Consider the following 19,652-nt stretch of genomic DNA (forward strand, 5'->3'; position numbering starts at 1 on the left):
ATTTTTATAACTCAGTGAGGTATGCCTAATAATTATAGGTCTACAATGGAAAATAAATTTCCATGCAAAAAATTGTAACGCTTTTAACATAGAAATTCGGCCAGAATCAGACCGCTAGGGGGGGGTTAAGGGCACAGGCATTAGAAATGTGTAACAAAGTATTGGGGGGAAGGTAGAACAATGACACAATAATAGGAGGTATTGTATACCTGTCGCATAAAAAACTGAGAGCACAGTTTGCTGTGTCTTGCCCCGCCCACTTTTTGACCACATGGCTACAGCTTCCCACCTCCTAAATAAAAAAAAAAATTCTGACCAGAACAGTATACTAGAAGAATATTGGTATATAGATTATTTTTTACTACACTACAATTAACTTGGATTATAGATTCTGGATATTACCAATATAGTGATATACCTATACATACATGGAGAACATTAGGGGCTCTATTTAAAAAACAGGGATTCAAACAATCCCTAAAATATTCCCTGGTGTAGAATCCAGGACCATTTGTTTCAACGGCAGTAACTGATTCCCACCATGGAATGTTTGAGGGAATATGAGATTCCCTGTTTTGTAAAATAGAGCCCTAGGTATTGTGGTTCAGCTTTATATACTTTATATGTATTTATATACATTTATTTATTTATTTATTTTTAATTTGACTAAAAAAGGGTCGCTGCAGATTAAGATTTGCATTAATGTTCAGAGATAAAGCAATTCAGAATAAGTAATAATTTACTAATGTTTATTCACAGCTGGCTCGAATAAAAGCCTCTTCGAAAAATAAATAGGCAATCTTCCCTTTTATTCTCAATACCATTCTCAGATACCATAAGACTGACATATCTGAATCACATAAGAGCTCTGAGCCTCCTAAGTAATGGCCAAAACAGCTATTGAGGTAAGGGGAACTGAACCCTCAACTGATAAAAGCGGAACCCTAGAAAACAGGCTTTTTATCAGGTAAAGAGAAGTCAAAGAGGGGACTACCTGTTATAACTCAAAAATGATACAGGTCTGCTTTAGACTTTGCCTTTATTGGGGGGAATTTTTGCTCTTAGTTTTGGCTTTCTTTCTAGCTTCAGATTTTCTGTAAACAATGAACTTTGTAATGTGTATTGCTGAAGGAGAACATGTTGTCCGATTGGCGTTTGAATGTTCTCAACAAAAGAACATACTATGTTCTCAACAGCTTTCATAATATCTCAATAATAAGTCCAATTTGAAAAGTAGGAGGCAAAATTCAGGTTTCTGTTGAGGGGAGTCAAAGATGGTAGCCACCTTACCTAAGGTCTGGTAACATTAACTCAAAGACAGAAAACTTCAACTGTGCCTTTTCAAAAGAGATGGGAAAAAAAGCACATGATGGGGTTAAGGCTCACTGATCTGGAGCTCGACATGACTACCGGAAAAAGACCTCTTAAAATTCACGATATGCATCCTTCTAATCACGGGGCATGAACCCTAAGAGGAGGGTATCTAAGAATCTCCAGTACAGCGCCAGTAGCAGCAAATAGTGGTGGATCCCATGCTTCTTTTCACCTGAAGAGCCTCCAGTACAGGACCAGGCCGCAAAGCCGTGGCCACGAGTGTCGGCACCCACCTCAGCTCCATGTGATTCACATTTCCCAGTCTTGGTAGCTAGCGCTTTTGGAAACCCATTCCCAGGCAGTATTTGCGGCGCTTTGGCAGCTATTGAAAGCAGTTTTCTCTTTTACCTCAGCCCTCAAAGCGCAGAATAAGCTACTAAAGGCAATGTCAAGAGGCTCAAATACAAGCTTTTACTCTCCAATGATGATCTGGAAACCCGCAACCAGAGAGGGAAAAAACAAAAATACATTCTTCATGATCCTACAAACCTGAAACATATCCTGGAAACGTTCGACCTCCCAGCAGTGATATTGTCGACTGGCCATCTTTTCATCTTACTTACAACCTTACTATCTTACAATCTTACTACAACCAGTTCCCTCATCTTCAGCAGTGCATTCTCCAACACCTCAAAAAAAATTTATTGAGGATGGTCACCTCAGAACACACAGGATTACCAATTACGAGTGGATTTCTACATTTCTCCTATTTTTGTTCTTTAGAGCTACTGCAGTTGCCAAGACAGTGAATGCTTTTGACTTGAACTACTCCACCCAACAGATATGGATGATGAAGAGCATTTTCTATCATAGTTTGCTTGCATTGCCAATGGCCCTCCACTTAATGGGTGTAACTTTCACAAAGATTCTGATGTGGTTTATGTATCACTGTACTGCTATGTGTTTATCTAGGATCTCTGATTGAGGGGTGGCCCACAATCTTAAACTGCATCTGGAAATCATTTATCTGTCTATGTCTACAGCTGTTGGGGTTTACAAGTCTCTTTGTAACCCTAATGGGTTTGAAGCCAATTGATCACTAGTCCACTGGTATAGTCGCCACACAATATCAGATGTTATAGTTCCTAATACAGGGCGTAGGGTATGCTTGTTTGCTCTTGTTCTCTTGACTTGATGTTCCTTTTTTCTTGTTGTGACTCCCATTAACATGGTTACACAACTTGGCCGTATAAGGGCTCTTTCCTTTTGGAGATATATAGCTAAAGACTGATAATGCAGTACAAATGTATTGAATTGTGTTTAGTTATTCAATGAAATGCATACTCGGTTGTTACTATTCTCATGTGGATCCTGTCACCATCTCAAAGTCATACAACCCATTTGGGGACTCTTGCTCCTTGGTGAGGTTTCTCCCCAGGTAGTTATCCCCTAGTTCCCCCACCAGGGGTGTTACATCCCCTAAACAGGTTATCCGACCTGAGGGGTCAGCCTTGTTAGATCCCATAACTGGGCTTAAAATTCGCTCCCTGAACATTATTGGGTTTAATAGTTCTCAGAAATGCACACAAACTCTCTGCGGCATGTCCCTATTGAATGTACAGCACTGTGTAATTTGTTGGTGCTATATAAATCCTGTTTATTAATAATAATAATAATAAAAATAAAGCCAAAATCCAAATTCTTCTCTTCCAGGAAACACAACAAATCTTGCCATATACCCAATTGCTCCAATCATTATTACACTTTATGGTTCCACAGTTCAAACCCAGATGCTAAATCTAAGTGTGTCTCCACTGCAATTGCACAAATAATTGCCCTATACCCTTTTTGGCTCGCTCACAGGCCCCTTGGGTCGCTATATTATGGTGCAAATCATAATCTGAGATAAGACATTTACCTTGCCTTCTCTATATTTGCCTAATCAACAAACCATAGTAGCGGCACTGGATTAAATTACTTTAATGTTTGGGGATGATTTTAACTTTGACCAAGACTTGACTGCACCTCTTGGAAATCCCTGATTACGTATGCTAAATTTAATGCTAATAAAAAGACAATCAGTGACAATTTTTTTGGCAACCCCAGCAGCCATTGATAGGCTGTGCACAGCTGAAAGGGATTCTAGAGGTTGATCAGCTCCTGACTCAGACCTGCACCGCTATTGGCTGCTGGGACTTTATAGCCTCTCCGCTCCCAGTCACCAGGGCCTGTTGTAGAGTTAAGCTAAGCTGACTTGCTGCTGGTGAGTATTGGTGTGATTTACTGTTGCCGACATTGCCTTTTGACCTATCGTTTGTCTGCAGCCTGGACCGACCTTTTGCCTGTGACCCCGTCTCTGCTTCTGTATTGCCCTTGTGTACTTCAATTGGTGGACAGATATTCTGTGTATGACCTCTGTATTCTGGACCTGTCTCTGTTGGAATCTTGGTACTGCTTTATCTGTGGGCTCCTGGCCTGCTGCCAGCCCATCCCCAGACACCATCCCCTGCACATTAATTCCTAGGGGCAACCGAGTGCTAGGAGATGCAACCTGTCTCAGGAGGGGGGGCTTACTAAAGGAGAAGACTGCAGTGTTGGATTAGGGGAGGCGTGTCTGGTGAGGACTGGTGCTGACCAGGACCCTTACAGTGGCACTATTGCCAATTTTATCAAAGACCACGCCTCGGGTAATACTCCCTTACCCACTTAATGGAAAGCAGCCAAAGTGGTCCACCGGGAGGTAGTATTTCAGCAGGGCTCATGCTTAAAAAAGGGCAGAACACAAAACATCAAATATACGCTATCTAGAACAATTACATAAATCTACGCTATCATTCAAGGCCTATGCTTATCTAGACTAGACACAAGACATCATCTTCTCTTGCTATATGATTGTGCTTATTTAGGGCATGAAGAACGCACATGCCATACTTTACCAATTTGGAGACAAATATGGCCATTTATTAGCTGGAGGTTATCAACCTAAGCTAAACTTAAGTACATCGCATCTATTCTCAACAAGCAGGGTTGCGTCCTATCCATGATGGCAGACATTAGCTCTGCCTTCCATAAATATTACTCTGATCTATATAACCTCCCACCTTTTCCAGCAAATGCAGAGGTGCTGCCAAGATTCATAACAGAGACAGGACTGCCTTTATTGAATGAAGGGGTGATCTCGGCTCTGAAAGCTCCCATCCCAGTATTGGCCAGTACATGGCGAGCACTAATAAAGCATCTCCATCGGGAAAAGCCCTGGCAGATGCTATCACCAATAGTAAATTCCACCCCCCGGCATCTACTGCAGCTGCTCGCATCACCCGGAGATCAGCTTCCGGGTGATGCGAGCAGGAGAGTGAGCAGAGCGGGGACATCCCCAACGCATTACCCGGAAAGATGTGTGACATCTCCTGGGTGATGCGATGGATTGTTGGGGGGGGAATTTAATATTACATAGTATAATATTACATTACATAGTAATCTGCTTTTTTTTTTTTTTTTTTTTTTTACAGTAAATGACACAGAAAAACATAAAATCAAATACATTTTAGTGCACCAAGCATTATTGCCCATTGCCGATTTACATTTTGCCCACTATTAGCTCTGACCTTGATCTGACCTTTTGATGGCTTATAAATCACTTCCTGAATCATCACTATGTCTTTGACCTTGACTGTTCCCGACTGATTGCTGGAGACTGCATAGCATCCAAACAGCATCTCGCCGAAGCAAGCGCTGTTTTGGAGGAATTTGAAAGCAGCGATAGCGATTTCAAGTCCCTTGTGGAGTCGAGCGACAGTGATTCACCAGGAAATCTGTCATCAGACAGCGAAAGTGAACTGAGGGTCGATTCTGAACCCGAGGTCAGTGCTGTGCGCACATGGTGTCCTATTGACCTTGATGCGGACCGGGCAGCACCGCCAAGATTTCCATTTACCGGCGCACCTGGGATGAAAATTGAGGCTGAATGCGACGACCCCCTGGCATACCTGAAGTTGTTTTTGACCGATGAAGTATCGAAAAAATTGTTGCGGAGGCAAACGGGTAAGCCGCTCTTGTGTTTGCTAACTTTTTGAAATTTTTTTCTTTTTTATGCATACATATATGCTGCTCTGTGTTTGCTAACATATTACTTGCAACCTTCACACTATAAAAGTACATATCCTAAAATACATTTTTTATTTTGTTTTATGCAGGTCAACAACAAGGTGCTCCACACCTGAGATTTGCAAGAACCAGAAAGTGGGAACCTGTGACCAAGGATGACATTTGGCTGTTTTTTGGCTTGGTGATCCTGCAGGGAGTTGTGGGCAAACCCGTGCAGAAGTGGTACTGGTCCAAGAACAAAATGATTGCCACTCCATTCTTTGGCACAGTCATGCCAGGATACCGCTTTTCCCTCCTCATGAAGTACCTGCACTTCGCAAACAAGAAATTTTTTGAGACAACCCATCCTGCACCAAAACCGAAGAAAATTTGGGAAGTGTCTCAGATGATTCTACAAAATTTCCAGCAAACCCATGTGCCAGAAAGAGTTGTCAGTATTGACGAAAGTTTAATGACTTACAAGAGGAGGCTCAGCTGGGTGCAGTACATTGCGTCAAAGAGGGCACGTTTTAACGTGAAGACCTATATGCTGTGCGAGTCATCATCTGGCTACATCTGGAATACGGTACTGTACAGTGGAAAAGGGACACAGTTCAAACCCAGATACAGCCAATATTAGTTGGCAACATCTTCAGTGCTATCCCTTATTGAGCCATTGCTAGGTCAGGGCTATTGTGTCATAACTGACAATTTCTACACATCTCCTGAGCTTTATGAGTTCCTTCTGCAACACAGAACAGATGCCTATGGAGCCGTTAGGGCTAACCGGCGCAACCTGGCAGCACCGTTTGCAAAAGGGAAGCTGAAGACAGGAGAAATTGTTGCCTGGCAGAAAGGAAAGATGATGGCCCTAAGATGGCGTGACAAGAAAGATGTGTGCCTGATGAGTACTGTCCATGATGCCTCCACTGTTCTGGTACACACAAAACGCGGGAAAGAAGTGATGAAGCCACAGGTGGTGACTAGCTACAACAACACCATGGGAGGTGTCGACAGAGCTGACCAAGCCATGACATTCTACCCCGCGATGAGGAAACAGCAAAGGAAGTACTACAAGAAGATTTTCAGGCATCTAGTTGAGCAGTGCCTATGGAATGCCTACGTTCTGTACAAAAAAAATAGTCAGAGACCTGTGAATCATTCAGACTTTATTTTGCAAGTTTCCGAATCCATAGTCAAGAACCACCAAACATCATCAGTGGCTATGAATAGACCTGGACATGGTACTTCCACTGTCGTCAACCCAGAACGCCTGACCGGTCGTCACTTCGTTGAATACATCCTACCAACCTAGAAAAAGGCAGCACCTACAAGGATGTGCGTGGTTTGCTGCTCAAAGACCGATGACAGAGGAAGGAAGAAATGCAAGGAAACCAGGTTCTACTGTCCTGACTGTGATGTTGGACTTTCTGCAGCACCCTGCTTCAAAATCTACCACACCCCGGATGTCTACTAAAAATGTAAATATTTTTTTTTCTAAAATCTGCATTTAATTTATCTTATTATCTATCAATAATATTGCACCCTTGTTTGGAAAATTTCAGTGAGAAAATTTTGATAAAAATTTTTTAATTGATAAATTACACTGTTGTGGTCTATTATTTCATAATTTTTATAATAATGATTTATTATTATGTATTATATTATATTTTATGATTATAATATACCTCTTCTCTACAATTGACTCCCTCCTAAACCCCACACCTGCTCCCCCAAGACATTGCCACCTACTTTAGAGATAAAATAGACAAAATCAGACATGATGTCTCTGCCCACCAAACCAATCCAACTATACCCACCTCTTCCACCTGTAAATCATCACTGGCCTCCCTCATCCCTGTTACTGTGGACGAAGTCTTAACTCTTCTCTCATCATCCCCGTCTACTACATGTCCATTTGACCCAATTCCCTCTGACCTACTCCGTGCCCATTCCTCCACCCTAGCCCCTGCCCTAACCGACCTATTCAACCTCTCCCTTTCCACTGGTAAATACCCCTCTGCTTTTAAACATGCCATAATTCTCCCTATCCTAAAGAAACTCTCACTGGACCCCTCCCTACCCTCCAACTACCGTCCTATCTCCCTTCTCCCATATGTCTCCAAACTTCTTGAACGCCTTGTCTACAAAAGACTCACCCATTACCTGAGCACCAACTCTCTCCTTGACCCCCTTCAGTCTGGTTTTAGAGCTGCCCACTCCACTGAAACAGCTCTTACTAAAGTGGCCAATTACCTCATCAGAGCTAAGTCTCAAGGCAACTTTTCCCTGCTCCTTCTCCTTGATCTTTCCTCTGCTTTTGACACTGTTGATCACCCCCTTCTAATACAAATCATGCACTCCATTGGTATCTGTGACACTGCTCTCTCTTGGTTTGCTTCCTATCTGTCTGACCGCTCCTTTCAAGTTTCTTTCAATGGTAACTCCTCCTCACCCACTCTCCACCCTGTTGGTGTTCCCCAAGGGTCAGTCCTTGGACCGGTTCTCTTTTCTCTGTACATCTCCTCTCTCGGTAGTCTCATATCCTCCTTTGGCTTACAGTACCATCTGTATGCTGATGACACTCAAATCTATCTGTCCACCCCTGACCTGTCTCCCTCAGTCCTGGATAAGGTCTCATGCTGCCTGTCAGCCATATCATCACGGATGTCTGACCGATTCCTGAAACTCAACCTGGATAAAACAGAACTCATCATCATCCCCCCCCCCTCAAATTCCAAATCTCCCCGACATATATCTAACTGTTAACAACACTGTTATTCAGCCCTCCCCTTAGGCACTTTGTCTTGGTGTCACCTTTGACTCTGGCCTCTCATTTACCCCCATATTCAGAACATTTCCAGGTCCTGTCACTTTCACCTATGCAACATCTCAAAAATCCGCCCCTACCTGTCCCCTTAGACCACTAAACTCCTTGTAAATGCTCTTATCTCCCGTCTGGACTACTGCAACATCCTTCTCGCTGGTATTCCACTAACCCAACTCTCTCCTCTGCAATCTATCATGAATGCTGCAGCTAGACTCATCCATCCTTCCCTCCGCTCCTCTTCCGCTGCATCTCTTTGTAGTTCTCTACATTGGCTTCCATTTCACCTTAGAATCAAATTTAAGCTCCTGTGCTTTGCCTTCAAATCCCTACACAGTTCTTGTCCCACTTACATTTCTGACTTGGTAAAAAAAATACTCCCCCTGCTGCTCTCTCCGCTCCTCCAATGACCTACTAATGACTTCCCAGTGCTCAGCCCAGAAATTATTTTAAGCTGGGTGGGAAGAAATTTTGGGCGGGTGGCAGCCCCTGTATTGTAACCCTACCCAAAAACAGCCGGGTGGTTACTGAAAAGGGCCGGGTGGTGCACCCGGCTAAAAGGGGCTGGGGAGAACACTGCTTCCTCACTCAAAACCTCATCACACGCACGGATACAAGACTTCTCTAGGGCTGCCCCGACTCTCTGGAATGGTCTTCCTCATCCTATTCGGCTTGCTCCTACTTTCTGCTCATTTAAAAGAGCGCTCAAAACCCATTTTTTCGAATTTCCCTACCCATCGTCTTCTGTTTTATGAAACCACCACTATTTCCCACCACTACATATCTCCCATCCTATTGTGTGTGAAATTCCCCCACCTACTAGATTGTAAGCTCTTCGGGGCAGGGTTCTCTCCTCCTGTATCACTGTCTGTATTAGTCTGTCATTTGCAATCCTACAGAGCTGCATATTATGTTGGTGCTATATAAATCCTGTTTAATAATACAAATAATAATAATATAATAAATACATTTATTTTTATACCCGGGAGTTAATCCTAAGAATTACAGACCCACGATATAAACAAAAATTTCTATGCAAAAAAAAAAAAGATCACTTTTTGCATCAAAAAACTGACAGAATTAGAATGATAGGGGGGTTAATATTTAAGTACATAAATACAAAAGCAACTAGATGAAATAAATGAAAATTTAACCTTACTTTACCTTGGTGAGAACAGTCGAGTGCCTACTAGGATGGTGCTGAGAAGGGGGGAGGAGGAGGAGATGTTATGTAATTCACAGAGAGTTATAGCGCGGGTTATTATTATTATTATTAAACAGGATTTATATAGCGCCAACATATTACGCAGCGCTGTACATTAAATAGGGTTGTTTACTGAATGGTAGCAACTAGCATACTGACGCACATGGGCAGTTGTGGCTTTGTCTCAAGAGAGGTAAATAAGGGTAGCACGTGGTGTTGTGACTCATTTTGACCCATACAAGTTCTAGCACAAAGGTTGTATACCAAGCAAAATTTTTTGTGTCCAAACAGGACTTATACCAAGTTGGACTTATTCCAAAGCGGACTTATACCGAGGTACCACCGTAATATACATATATATATATATTTTCATAATTTAAGTATATCTAAAGCCAATAATTTTATTTTATTTAGGACAGAATAAAAAATGGTATAAACCTGTGTTTTTTTTTTACATTGACTGAACGAAGAGAGTCAGAGGCAGGTACAGCAATAAAATCCCCCAAGTATTCTAGTTTCTCATCAAAAAGTTTAGATTTTAGATGTATGTTAACAAACTGTAATAAAAAACAAGGTGCTACAACCAAAACAATCACTACAATCAATGGATATCTGCTTTATTCTAATGGTCTAATGCACGCCCCACACCTTCACTGCACCACTTAACTATACACTACTACTATATGACGTATACAGTTGATTACACAGCAACACTACAAATCATCGAAAAAGAATTGACAAAAACAAGCCTCCAGAGTAAACATATATGACATGAATGCCAAGGAGAAATGAACACTTCCGTGTACAAAGCACACACACTTATGTTGATGAACACAAATTATGATCGTGTAACGTTCGTCCATAATGCGTCAATGTTAAAAAAATAAACGTAAACCGCAAAATCCACTTGTCAACCGGTTTAACATATTATTGAACACTCAGAAATGACGTCTTTTCACCGGTGCTAATGAACGGACTATGACACCTCACACCCTATGGGTAGCTAAGCACCGTTTACGTGGCATATACTCACAGTTTGAGGTTCTCGTAGAGCAGCGCCATGGTCCACCAATTTTCACTAACTTACACAACGGAATGTCAAACACAAAACGTAAAAAACAGTATTGTACAACAAGGCTCAGCTCAGGTGAATCACATTCTGTCCTAAACACCAACTTCCTTTGACGTCACAAACAGCCGACATGTCATCCTACGGTGGCCGATAAAGATCCAAGTATTTGCTGCCCAAGGACGCGTGAACGGCTAGGAGAGATGCTAGTATGTTATTAAATAGGAACTTACATATTTAAAAAAAAAAAAGTATAATAAAATTTAATAGGAAGTTCGAAATTGTTACAGTGTTTTTTAATTATTTAAATTATAAAGACTCTTCTACTGCTAAAATAATTTTAAAAATGTCAGCTGTCTGTGTATTTGTTTACAGAAAAGGTCCACATTACTAAATGTAAATCCATATGAGCAAGGATAAATTACTGTCAAAGTAATTGGCACAGTGTTATTGTAGGAATACAAATTGTGAAGTTGTTTTCGTACCTGTAAGTAGCTGAGGAATTTTGTCTTGAAGGTAATTATGTTTGTGCTTTTGTTATGTTTTGTAGATGATTGAATTATGTTGAAACTATGTTCCTCCCTTCGCCCATTTATCTGTTACCTTGACAAAAATATCTTGTTTTAAGAGAATCACGAGGTCATTTGACATGTCTGCTAATTGTCTGTAGTCATGTGATCATGCACTGATCATGCCTTTGAACTGGTATTTAAACTGTGTGCTAAAAATAAAGTCATTGAGTTGTGTGTTACACTCGAGCTGTAAACAGAAGCTATCAGAAAGATGATCTGGGATCAATAGAAGGTCACCTTAACAGTGCCCAAGAACATTATATCCATAGGTTTGTATTGCATTAACATGAATTGATATAGTGCTTGGAGTTATGGTAATGCACAACCAAGGCAAAATTAAAAAAAAAAATGCTCACCAAGCAAACAACATAGGTTAGTGTGTTACTATGAGTTTTGGGGCTCTGCAAAACCAGAGCCATTGTGCATGGGAGGGTTATGTATTGCAGAAAACTTTCATGGGGCCTATTACCATGTTACCACGACGTGTGGTGTGCTGCAAAGCATGTACAGCAAAGCTGCATTGCCTCAGTGTGTGGGTGACTCAATTAAATCTTTGCAATATTTTGTACATGTTGCCACATATCTTAGGATCCATTTGCATACCGACATGTGTCATACTGCATATTAATGTACATTTAGGTTGTACCGTGTGCTTCTGTTCAGGTCAGGGGTGGGAAATAATTCATTGGGATAGTGGTGGTGGGACAAAACTCTCCCCAAAGGAGAGTTTGTTCACATTCCTAACATTAGTAGGTGAGGAAAAGCGAAGGAACAATATTCTGTTTTCTCTTGAGGGGAGCCAGGGATGATAGCGTGGAAATCTGAAGTGTACTCTATGATGAGCTTATTCAACTCAGCGGAACGATCAGATGTCAGATTTACAGGTTGCTCTGAGATCTTCCATACACATAGTAATATTAGAAGGGGAAAAAGTTTGTTTAAAAGTACTTGGAATGCTTGTTTAGACAGCATGTCCGGTGTACTGTACTGACGAGAGAAAACTTCCTGCTATGTACGTACAGTACAAGCAGGCTTGCTATTGAGAATGAATGGGGGTGGAGAGGGGCAGTTCACCACCTGTCCACCACACAGTCTCCTACACTGCAAGGCTGTGTGGTGGGCAGGCAGTGAAACGCCCCCTCTGCCCCATCCAGCCTCTGTTTAGTCAGGAGCAGTAGTTGCAAAGCGTGGCGAGGGGTGTTTTGGGCAGGGGCGTGCTGAGCGGGTAGCAAACTGCCCCATCCAGCCTTCATCCAGTCAGGAGCTGTAGTTGTGGGGCATGGCGGGCAGGCAGCGAACCACCCCCCTCTGCCCCATTATGCCTCCGCCCTGCACACAAGCGAGCAGGGAAGCCCTGTTCGTATCTATGAGTTGTCAGATGTCCTTAACTTAGGGACTACTTGTATTCATTCATACTGCATCAGACTCCTCAATGGGTATAGCTGTTGCTTGTAGACCAGACTCTATTTGTCCTGGTGACTTATTCACATGTTGTAGCATTGTCCTAACTCCAAGATACAGAAATGAAATAATCAAATTGTTCAAGTCTGTCTCTTCCTACATCCCAAAATATGTCCTACATGTAACTGACAATAAGATGATGCCAGACACAAAAGAAACAATGGGCATGGGGTGCACATGGTCTGGCAATGTTCCAACCCCAGTAGAGACCATACCATCACTCTCTCAAGTTACCCCGTTTCATGTGAGAAACTAGGTTTGAACCTCTACACAGGTATTTCCTTAGTGGTTACACAATCCACCCTAGAGCCCAGGGGAAACTCTCAATATCATGCTTAGCCTACATAGTACATTCATATAAATTTAGGTTTTAGAGACTAGGCTATACAAACTGTGACTCCCCTGTACTCTGACAAGCCCCAGTACACATTGGTCTAATTAACATCATCACTTGCTCTCTAGACAGAATTGTTGAGAACAGTTTATAGAATTGTTTGATAGCCCATTACACTCCTTGTGCAGGATCTTTTACTTCAATAGATTTTTATTTATGTAAGGTATAAGGGCAACAATTACTGGTTCAACAAGAACAATGCAGATACAGACTGACAGACCTGCAAACAAATACCATTACATGCAATACAAAATAATGTCTGTATGATGCAAAATACGCACTTATAGGTACAACACAAAACCAACCAAGGAAGGAGTGTTTGGGGGAGAGGGTATTATGGGGGAGAGAAAAGGAAGACCACATCTGGGGGGCTCAATTACGAGCAGTGTTTGATCCATAGATTCTAGGTGACTTGGAATGCATGGGTGTCCTTGAAAGTGCATGTAAGCTTGTCGTTAACCATTATCCAGGTGGTTGTTGTTGACAACAAGGACAGGGAGATGGAGGGTGATTTTGAGGCCTTAGCCAGTGCAATTCTGGCCGCTAACAGTACATAATTACATAATTCCCTAGGATATTTTGGTAGGGGCATATCAATTTTACTCAGGATGGCACTTTCCTAGCTGACAGCTCCCAGGTGAGTGGAGGCATGTAATACCAGTGAAATATGTTGAAATACTCTATCGCAGTAATCATGTACCACAGGGCAGGACCACATATGTTATCCACACTGCCCACTCTGCCACATTCCGTAAAAGAGGTCTGAGGAGCCTGGGAAGTATTGAGTGATTTTGGTATGGACCATGTACCAGCATAGCATTATTTTGTGGTTTAAATCAACTAGGCCCACATTTAGGGATATTTTGGAGATATTACGTGCCAAGTCGATCCACTCAAATGATCCAATCCACTCTAATGATCTGATCCAATTTGCAAGATTGATGCATATCTGTTTCCCATGTCTTCATATGAGGGAGTTAGGACGAGGGGTGCGACAAGGCCAAGTATAAGGTAGAAATCTGATCAATGGAGTCAACTAGAGATTTGCAAGTACTTTCAAAAGCAGTTCTGTTGTAAGAACCCAGTGACATCTTGGAGCGCACAAAGGGAGTTGAGTTGGGTACAGCAGAAGTGGGGAAGTTTTTTGGATTGAACTAAGTGGTCTAAGCTTACTATGGTCCTGTTAAAGATCAGGTCCCCCACTCTAAATAATCCTTTATTGCACCAGCAATTGATTAGATTCCGTCCCCAGTAGAAACTCTGGGTTTCCCCAGAGTGAGTGTGCTGAGCTTATACCCCGACAATGTTTTAGTCTGTCCCAGACCAATAAAAGGTAATGGAGGCAGGGGAAATAAATCTTGAATCTAAGGCAGGAAGGGATCCACATAAAGGAGGCAATCATGCTAGTGTCCCTGTGCTAGTCTGAGCTTCCATGTCAAACCAGGCTGTTTGGCTAAGAGTATAGCGCGCGATAGCTGAGCCACATATGCAGCTCTGTTATATAAAAAAAGTAATTTGTAAAATTTGGGATCCCAAGACCCACTACAGGATCTTTTAACCCCTGCAACAGCACTTAAAGAAAAAATTGTAGGTTCATTTTGGCTTTAATAACAGTGGCATGTGACAGTTGATAACATGTTGTATGTGTAAACTTCTTGTGAAAACAGTGATTTTAAAAGATGATTTCCACTAGTTGTTTGTAGTTACTTTTTTCAAAAAATAAAATATTCCTTTAATGTGGGCACTAAACTGATATCACAAACAATGGTATGAGATTCATCTTTGAAAAAAAAATTACTTAGTCCTACTAAATGGTTCTAAATGATGCAGGGAGCATTGCTAACATGATAACTACAGAAGCATCTCCTGCATAATTAAATGATGTCCATGCAGGAGTGGGTTGAATAATGCAAAAAAATACAACTTATGAATGCATAGTTCCTCAATGTGCATTTTAAAGAACATTGTGAACTCTTTTGTAGTAAAGAGCCTGTCTATTCGCACTTTATACTTTTTTTAGTTAAGTTCCACTATATAGAACATTTTATAGAATGTGTTTTATCTTTTTATATCTACTAACCTATTTGTACAATGATCCTTTACCATAATTGCAAACCTCATTTACAAAAAACACTTTCCAAAAATGCAATAAAAACTAAAATCTGTATTTTTTGTTCATTTACACAAACCTTTATTTTTACAGGCACAAAGAAAAAAAAATCTGTGTTTTTACAGACAAAATTTATTCTGTTTGGTAAATGTAAAAAAAAAATCCTTCTTCATTTGGCATGATGGGCTGCTTTAAACCCATACAATAGATAGACAGAGTTGGAAAAATTATGGGCTTTACCCAACAGATCTTAACTCTATGCTATGGAGTGCTAAACTCCATAATCACTGTTAGAGAATAATATGCTGTCCCCAACACAATTTACAAAACAGATCTGGCATAAATTCAAATCTAAATTTTCCTTGATGACTGATTGAGCTCTTATTCTATCTCTTATTCTTATATACACCCTTCCTGCCTGATAGCTTAAACACCAAGGATGATCATGCCATGGCATTCAAAGGGAGCTTTCCATTTCCATCAGATTATTTATCATAGGGCACATAAAATACTCCCCTTTGATGAATTACTAGAGAACCTGGAGCTACCTGCCAACTCATAGTACAGCTATCTACAAATACAACACTTTGCCCACTCACTCACTAGTGGTGTGTGTTTTAACTTCCCTGGCAGCCTGAATATTCAGTATTTTTAAATGTAAAAGCAGTACATTTAAAACTACTCATTATCTTAAATTTCTTGCCTACCAACCTAAGGCTCGTGAGCAGATGCTGGCATCTGCTTCCCCTGGCCTCGCGTCCCCAACGTTACCTCCCTGGTGACAACTTTGGCTAACCCCCCGGCTTTTTGCGGCAAACTTAAACTGATAAAACAATACAATTTATTTATGAAAAGTCTCCTACATTAAAAATTAGGTAAATTTAAATATAAACATATAACACAGACACTGTTAAATGGGCTCATTACAGTAAATCATGAAGCCCACTCTGTATATTTTTTACTGTGGTTCCAATGATGTGAGTGTTTGTCTCAATCCCAATGCTTTTTGCTTAATTGCTTCCTCAGGGTGTATATGGAGACTCACATTGGCTGTACTATAAAAAACATAACAAATCAAAATCATGTTAATCATTGGCAATATAACCTATGTCAAATAAATGATCAAACCATCACCATCATAATATATTGTAGCCATTGTGTTTTACTAACTTAATTCTCTACAGTTACCTAAAGATTATTTGATAAAGTACTGTTATCATACTGTATACCAAAAAATAAATAACAATAATAAAAATATATATTAAATATTGGGTAATGGTATGTAGTCTCTGTATATAATAACCCTTGTAGATTTTAAGGTTCAAGAAAAAAGAGGAACTTACTTGTTAGTTAGATAACTCAGGCATACAGTACATTAAAAACAGGAGTCCTTTTTAGAGCTACATCCCTGACCTCTGCCATCCCTAAACATCCCCAAAGGCCCAATAGACAATTACCTTAGTAAACCATCACTAGAAGATGTGAGTTAGAGATTATCAACCTCTCCTTTTACACCCTGACCTCAGATGAAAATCAGCTCCTTAAACTGGGATTATCGTTTTGCCCATATTCAAATTTGGATAAATTTGAATTGATCAACAATCTTAATTTATTCTTCAGGAACTTAGCCCTTAAAGTAATGTATGATAAAACACAAGTTCAGAAACAACTCACCTTACCACCTAAATTTAACAACTTTAACACACAGGATTTCAAAACTTTCAAGATTCTCCATCAACTTCTTGAGGGGAATAAACAATTTGATTCCAAAATGACAATAGCACCCTTTCAGATAACAGAATCAGCACATACTATCCCAAACAGACATCCCAAACCGATGTTTTTTCATTCCCGAATCCAACACCATCATATTCAACATTTCTAAATATAGTATCCCATGACAATGAAAACTTGAAACAAAACCTTACCAACTCCGATGACAATCTTAACCCCAAATTACGAAGGGCACTCCAGAACCTCAAAAGCAAAAGGAATATCAATAAACCATCAGACAACGGTGGCAATATTGTCATACTGAACAAAAATCATTATGGAAAAATCTGTTATAAAATCTTTACAAAATACAGAATAGTACAGAGAGATACCTGGAGATGTAGTTGAGTCGTTTTACTATCATTACTACTCAATTATCAACTTGGCATTACAACAGGGCAACATAGACCAAAAGATGAGAAATTACCTATACACCAAACACCCAATTACCCCCACATTCTACACATTACCTAAAGTACACAAAGACCCGAGTAACCCTTCAGGTCGTCCTATTATATCAGGCATAGGAGCGATATCATCCAACACCAGTGAACTGGTGGACGCATACCTAAGGCCCATAGTCGCTACACTTCCGTCTTATCTTAAAGACACCATAGAACTTTTACAATTTACCTCTAACCTACATATTTCATCAAATTCTCTTCTGGTCACCATTGATGTGGAGGCCCTATATTTCAGCATACCACATGGAAAAGGTTTGAAATACCATACAAATATCCGGATGAATATTATCCTCAACACATTGCTTTCAATGTATTCATAATTTCCCTACTAAAGTTTATCTTAACAAAGAACATTTTCACTTTCAAGGACAAGTTTTACCTCCAAATCCAGGGGGTTGCCATGGGCACACGTTGTGCACCATCTAATGCCAATATCTATCTGGGCGATTGGGAACAAAAACTCTTCTCCAACCCTCAGATATATCAAAGACATTTTCCTAGTGTGAACAGGACCTGGACCTTTACTCAAAAGTTTTTTCAGGAGCTACACACCAATCCATACAATTTGAAATTCACTGCCGGCAATACAATATTGCATGCACATAGCGCACACCCTTATCCTTTTAAAAGAAGTATCCCTTTTGGCCAGTACCTCAGACTAAAATGTAATTGCAATTGAGAAAGAGATTTTGAACAGGAAGCAAAAGACCTCCAGAAAAGGCTATTAGCAAGGGGATATAGTAAGAACTTGCTCAAACAAGCATACAAAAAAGCTAAGAGTTGTGATCGACTATTTCTAATTTCACAAACGAAACAAACAACTAAGGATGATTATCACTTTTAGTAACAACATAAAGAGATATCAGAAATCCTATGTAGACATTGGAATATTTTACTAACTGACCCAAAAATCCCAACATTTTTACCATCTCATCCTAGTATTACATATAGGAAACCACCCTCTTTAAAGGATACTCTAGTTTCCAGTCACTTATCAGACACTCAGTTCCTGGAAAGACATGCTGAACCCCCAGGAACATTCAAATGTGGTAAATGTACGCAATGTCCATGGTTTGAACAACAACAACAGATAAGGCTCCCTAATAATGAACTATATGCGATGAAATACCACGTAAACTGTTCCACAGAGGGAGTGATTTACCTAATCACCTGTACCTGCGGAAGGTTTTACGTAGGTAAAACTAAAAGAGTGTTACGCAAAAGGATATACAGATTTACCACATAAACACAGGTAAAATTACAACACAGATTAGTTACCATGTGGTTACACAGCATAATTTTGACAGCAACGTAATTTCCTTCTTAGCATTGGAGAGAATTTTCCCTAACCCTAGAGGTGGAGATTTTGATAAAGTATTACTTAGAACTGAAACCAAATGGATATATTCCTTTAAAGCTCTCACACCTCCAGGTCTAAATGACATGTGGTCATTTAAACCCTTTTTATGATTCTCGAGTAATATATATTAAACTTTATTTAATAATACTTTATAGTTTTGTAAACAAAAAACTAGGGTATTCATACAAGTGTAGAATGACTTTGTCCAGAATTTTGAATATATGTTGGTACCATTATTATTATTTCTATTATCATTATTAATGTATCTCTGTCAAATATTCTTCATGATATTTTTGGTATATATTTTTCTTAACCTTATTCTATATACAATTAATAATGACCAATAAACATTATTACCCCACCTAAGAGAGTTTGTGAAATCAGATTAGGAATAATATCCTGTATACCAAACCTCCACTAAATAGATACAACACTATTCTTTGCAACAATGGCCCTGATTTATCAAGCAAAATCGGAAGGTCGCTCGCGCATTTGTACCTGCGATCCGAAATTGGAAGCCGTCGCGCAACTCGGCAACTGAACGAGCTCGCGGCCGGAGCTGTGCATTCCCGGCAGGTTTACACTGGTGAGCTTGCATTAAAAGTCTCTGTTCCCCCAAAAAAGCATTCTTTCTAATGGCACACATATTACCCTTAGCCCTAAAAAAATGTTTGTGCTGTTCAAATGTTTAAAACATCTATATGCGCTAAGGAAAAGCATATTTTAAAATGACATTTCTGTTAGGCAAGAGTTAACCTGAGATAAACTCCTCTACATAGGCGCCTATATAAAAGCTTACGATGCCTGATCAGAGGAGCTGCCTGCGGGTAAATCTTGCGACTGTCTTGCGACTGTCTGCGCGCGAAGCCTTAGCTTCGTCACAAGCACAGACACGTTCCTTTGTTTGCTTCTTATGTTTATGTGTGTGTATATATATATATATATATATATATATATATATATATATTTATAATTATTGTAGGATATATATATATATATATATATTTGTAATTAATAT

At 40.1% G+C, this 19,652-nt stretch overlaps 1 protein-coding gene across 1 annotated transcript in view; it reads right to left on the reverse strand.

The window, feature by feature from the left end:
- Nucleotides 1–10,622, reverse strand: part of SACM1L (SAC1 like phosphatidylinositide phosphatase) — a gene marked incomplete in the record, with an annotated part of 118,278 nt that extends 107,656 nt beyond the window's left edge. The window contains 1 exon segment of the mRNA XM_072412027.1: nt 10,465–10,622. Coding sequence (XP_072268128.1) covers nt 10,465–10,493 — 29 coding nt within the window.
- Nucleotides 10,623–19,652: the final 9,030 nt, after the last annotated feature.

This window comes from Pyxicephalus adspersus, chromosome 5 (assembly GCF_032062135.1).
Source record: "Pyxicephalus adspersus chromosome 5, UCB_Pads_2.0, whole genome shotgun sequence".
In the NCBI taxonomy this organism is placed as follows: Eukaryota; Metazoa; Chordata; class Amphibia; order Anura; family Pyxicephalidae; genus Pyxicephalus; species Pyxicephalus adspersus.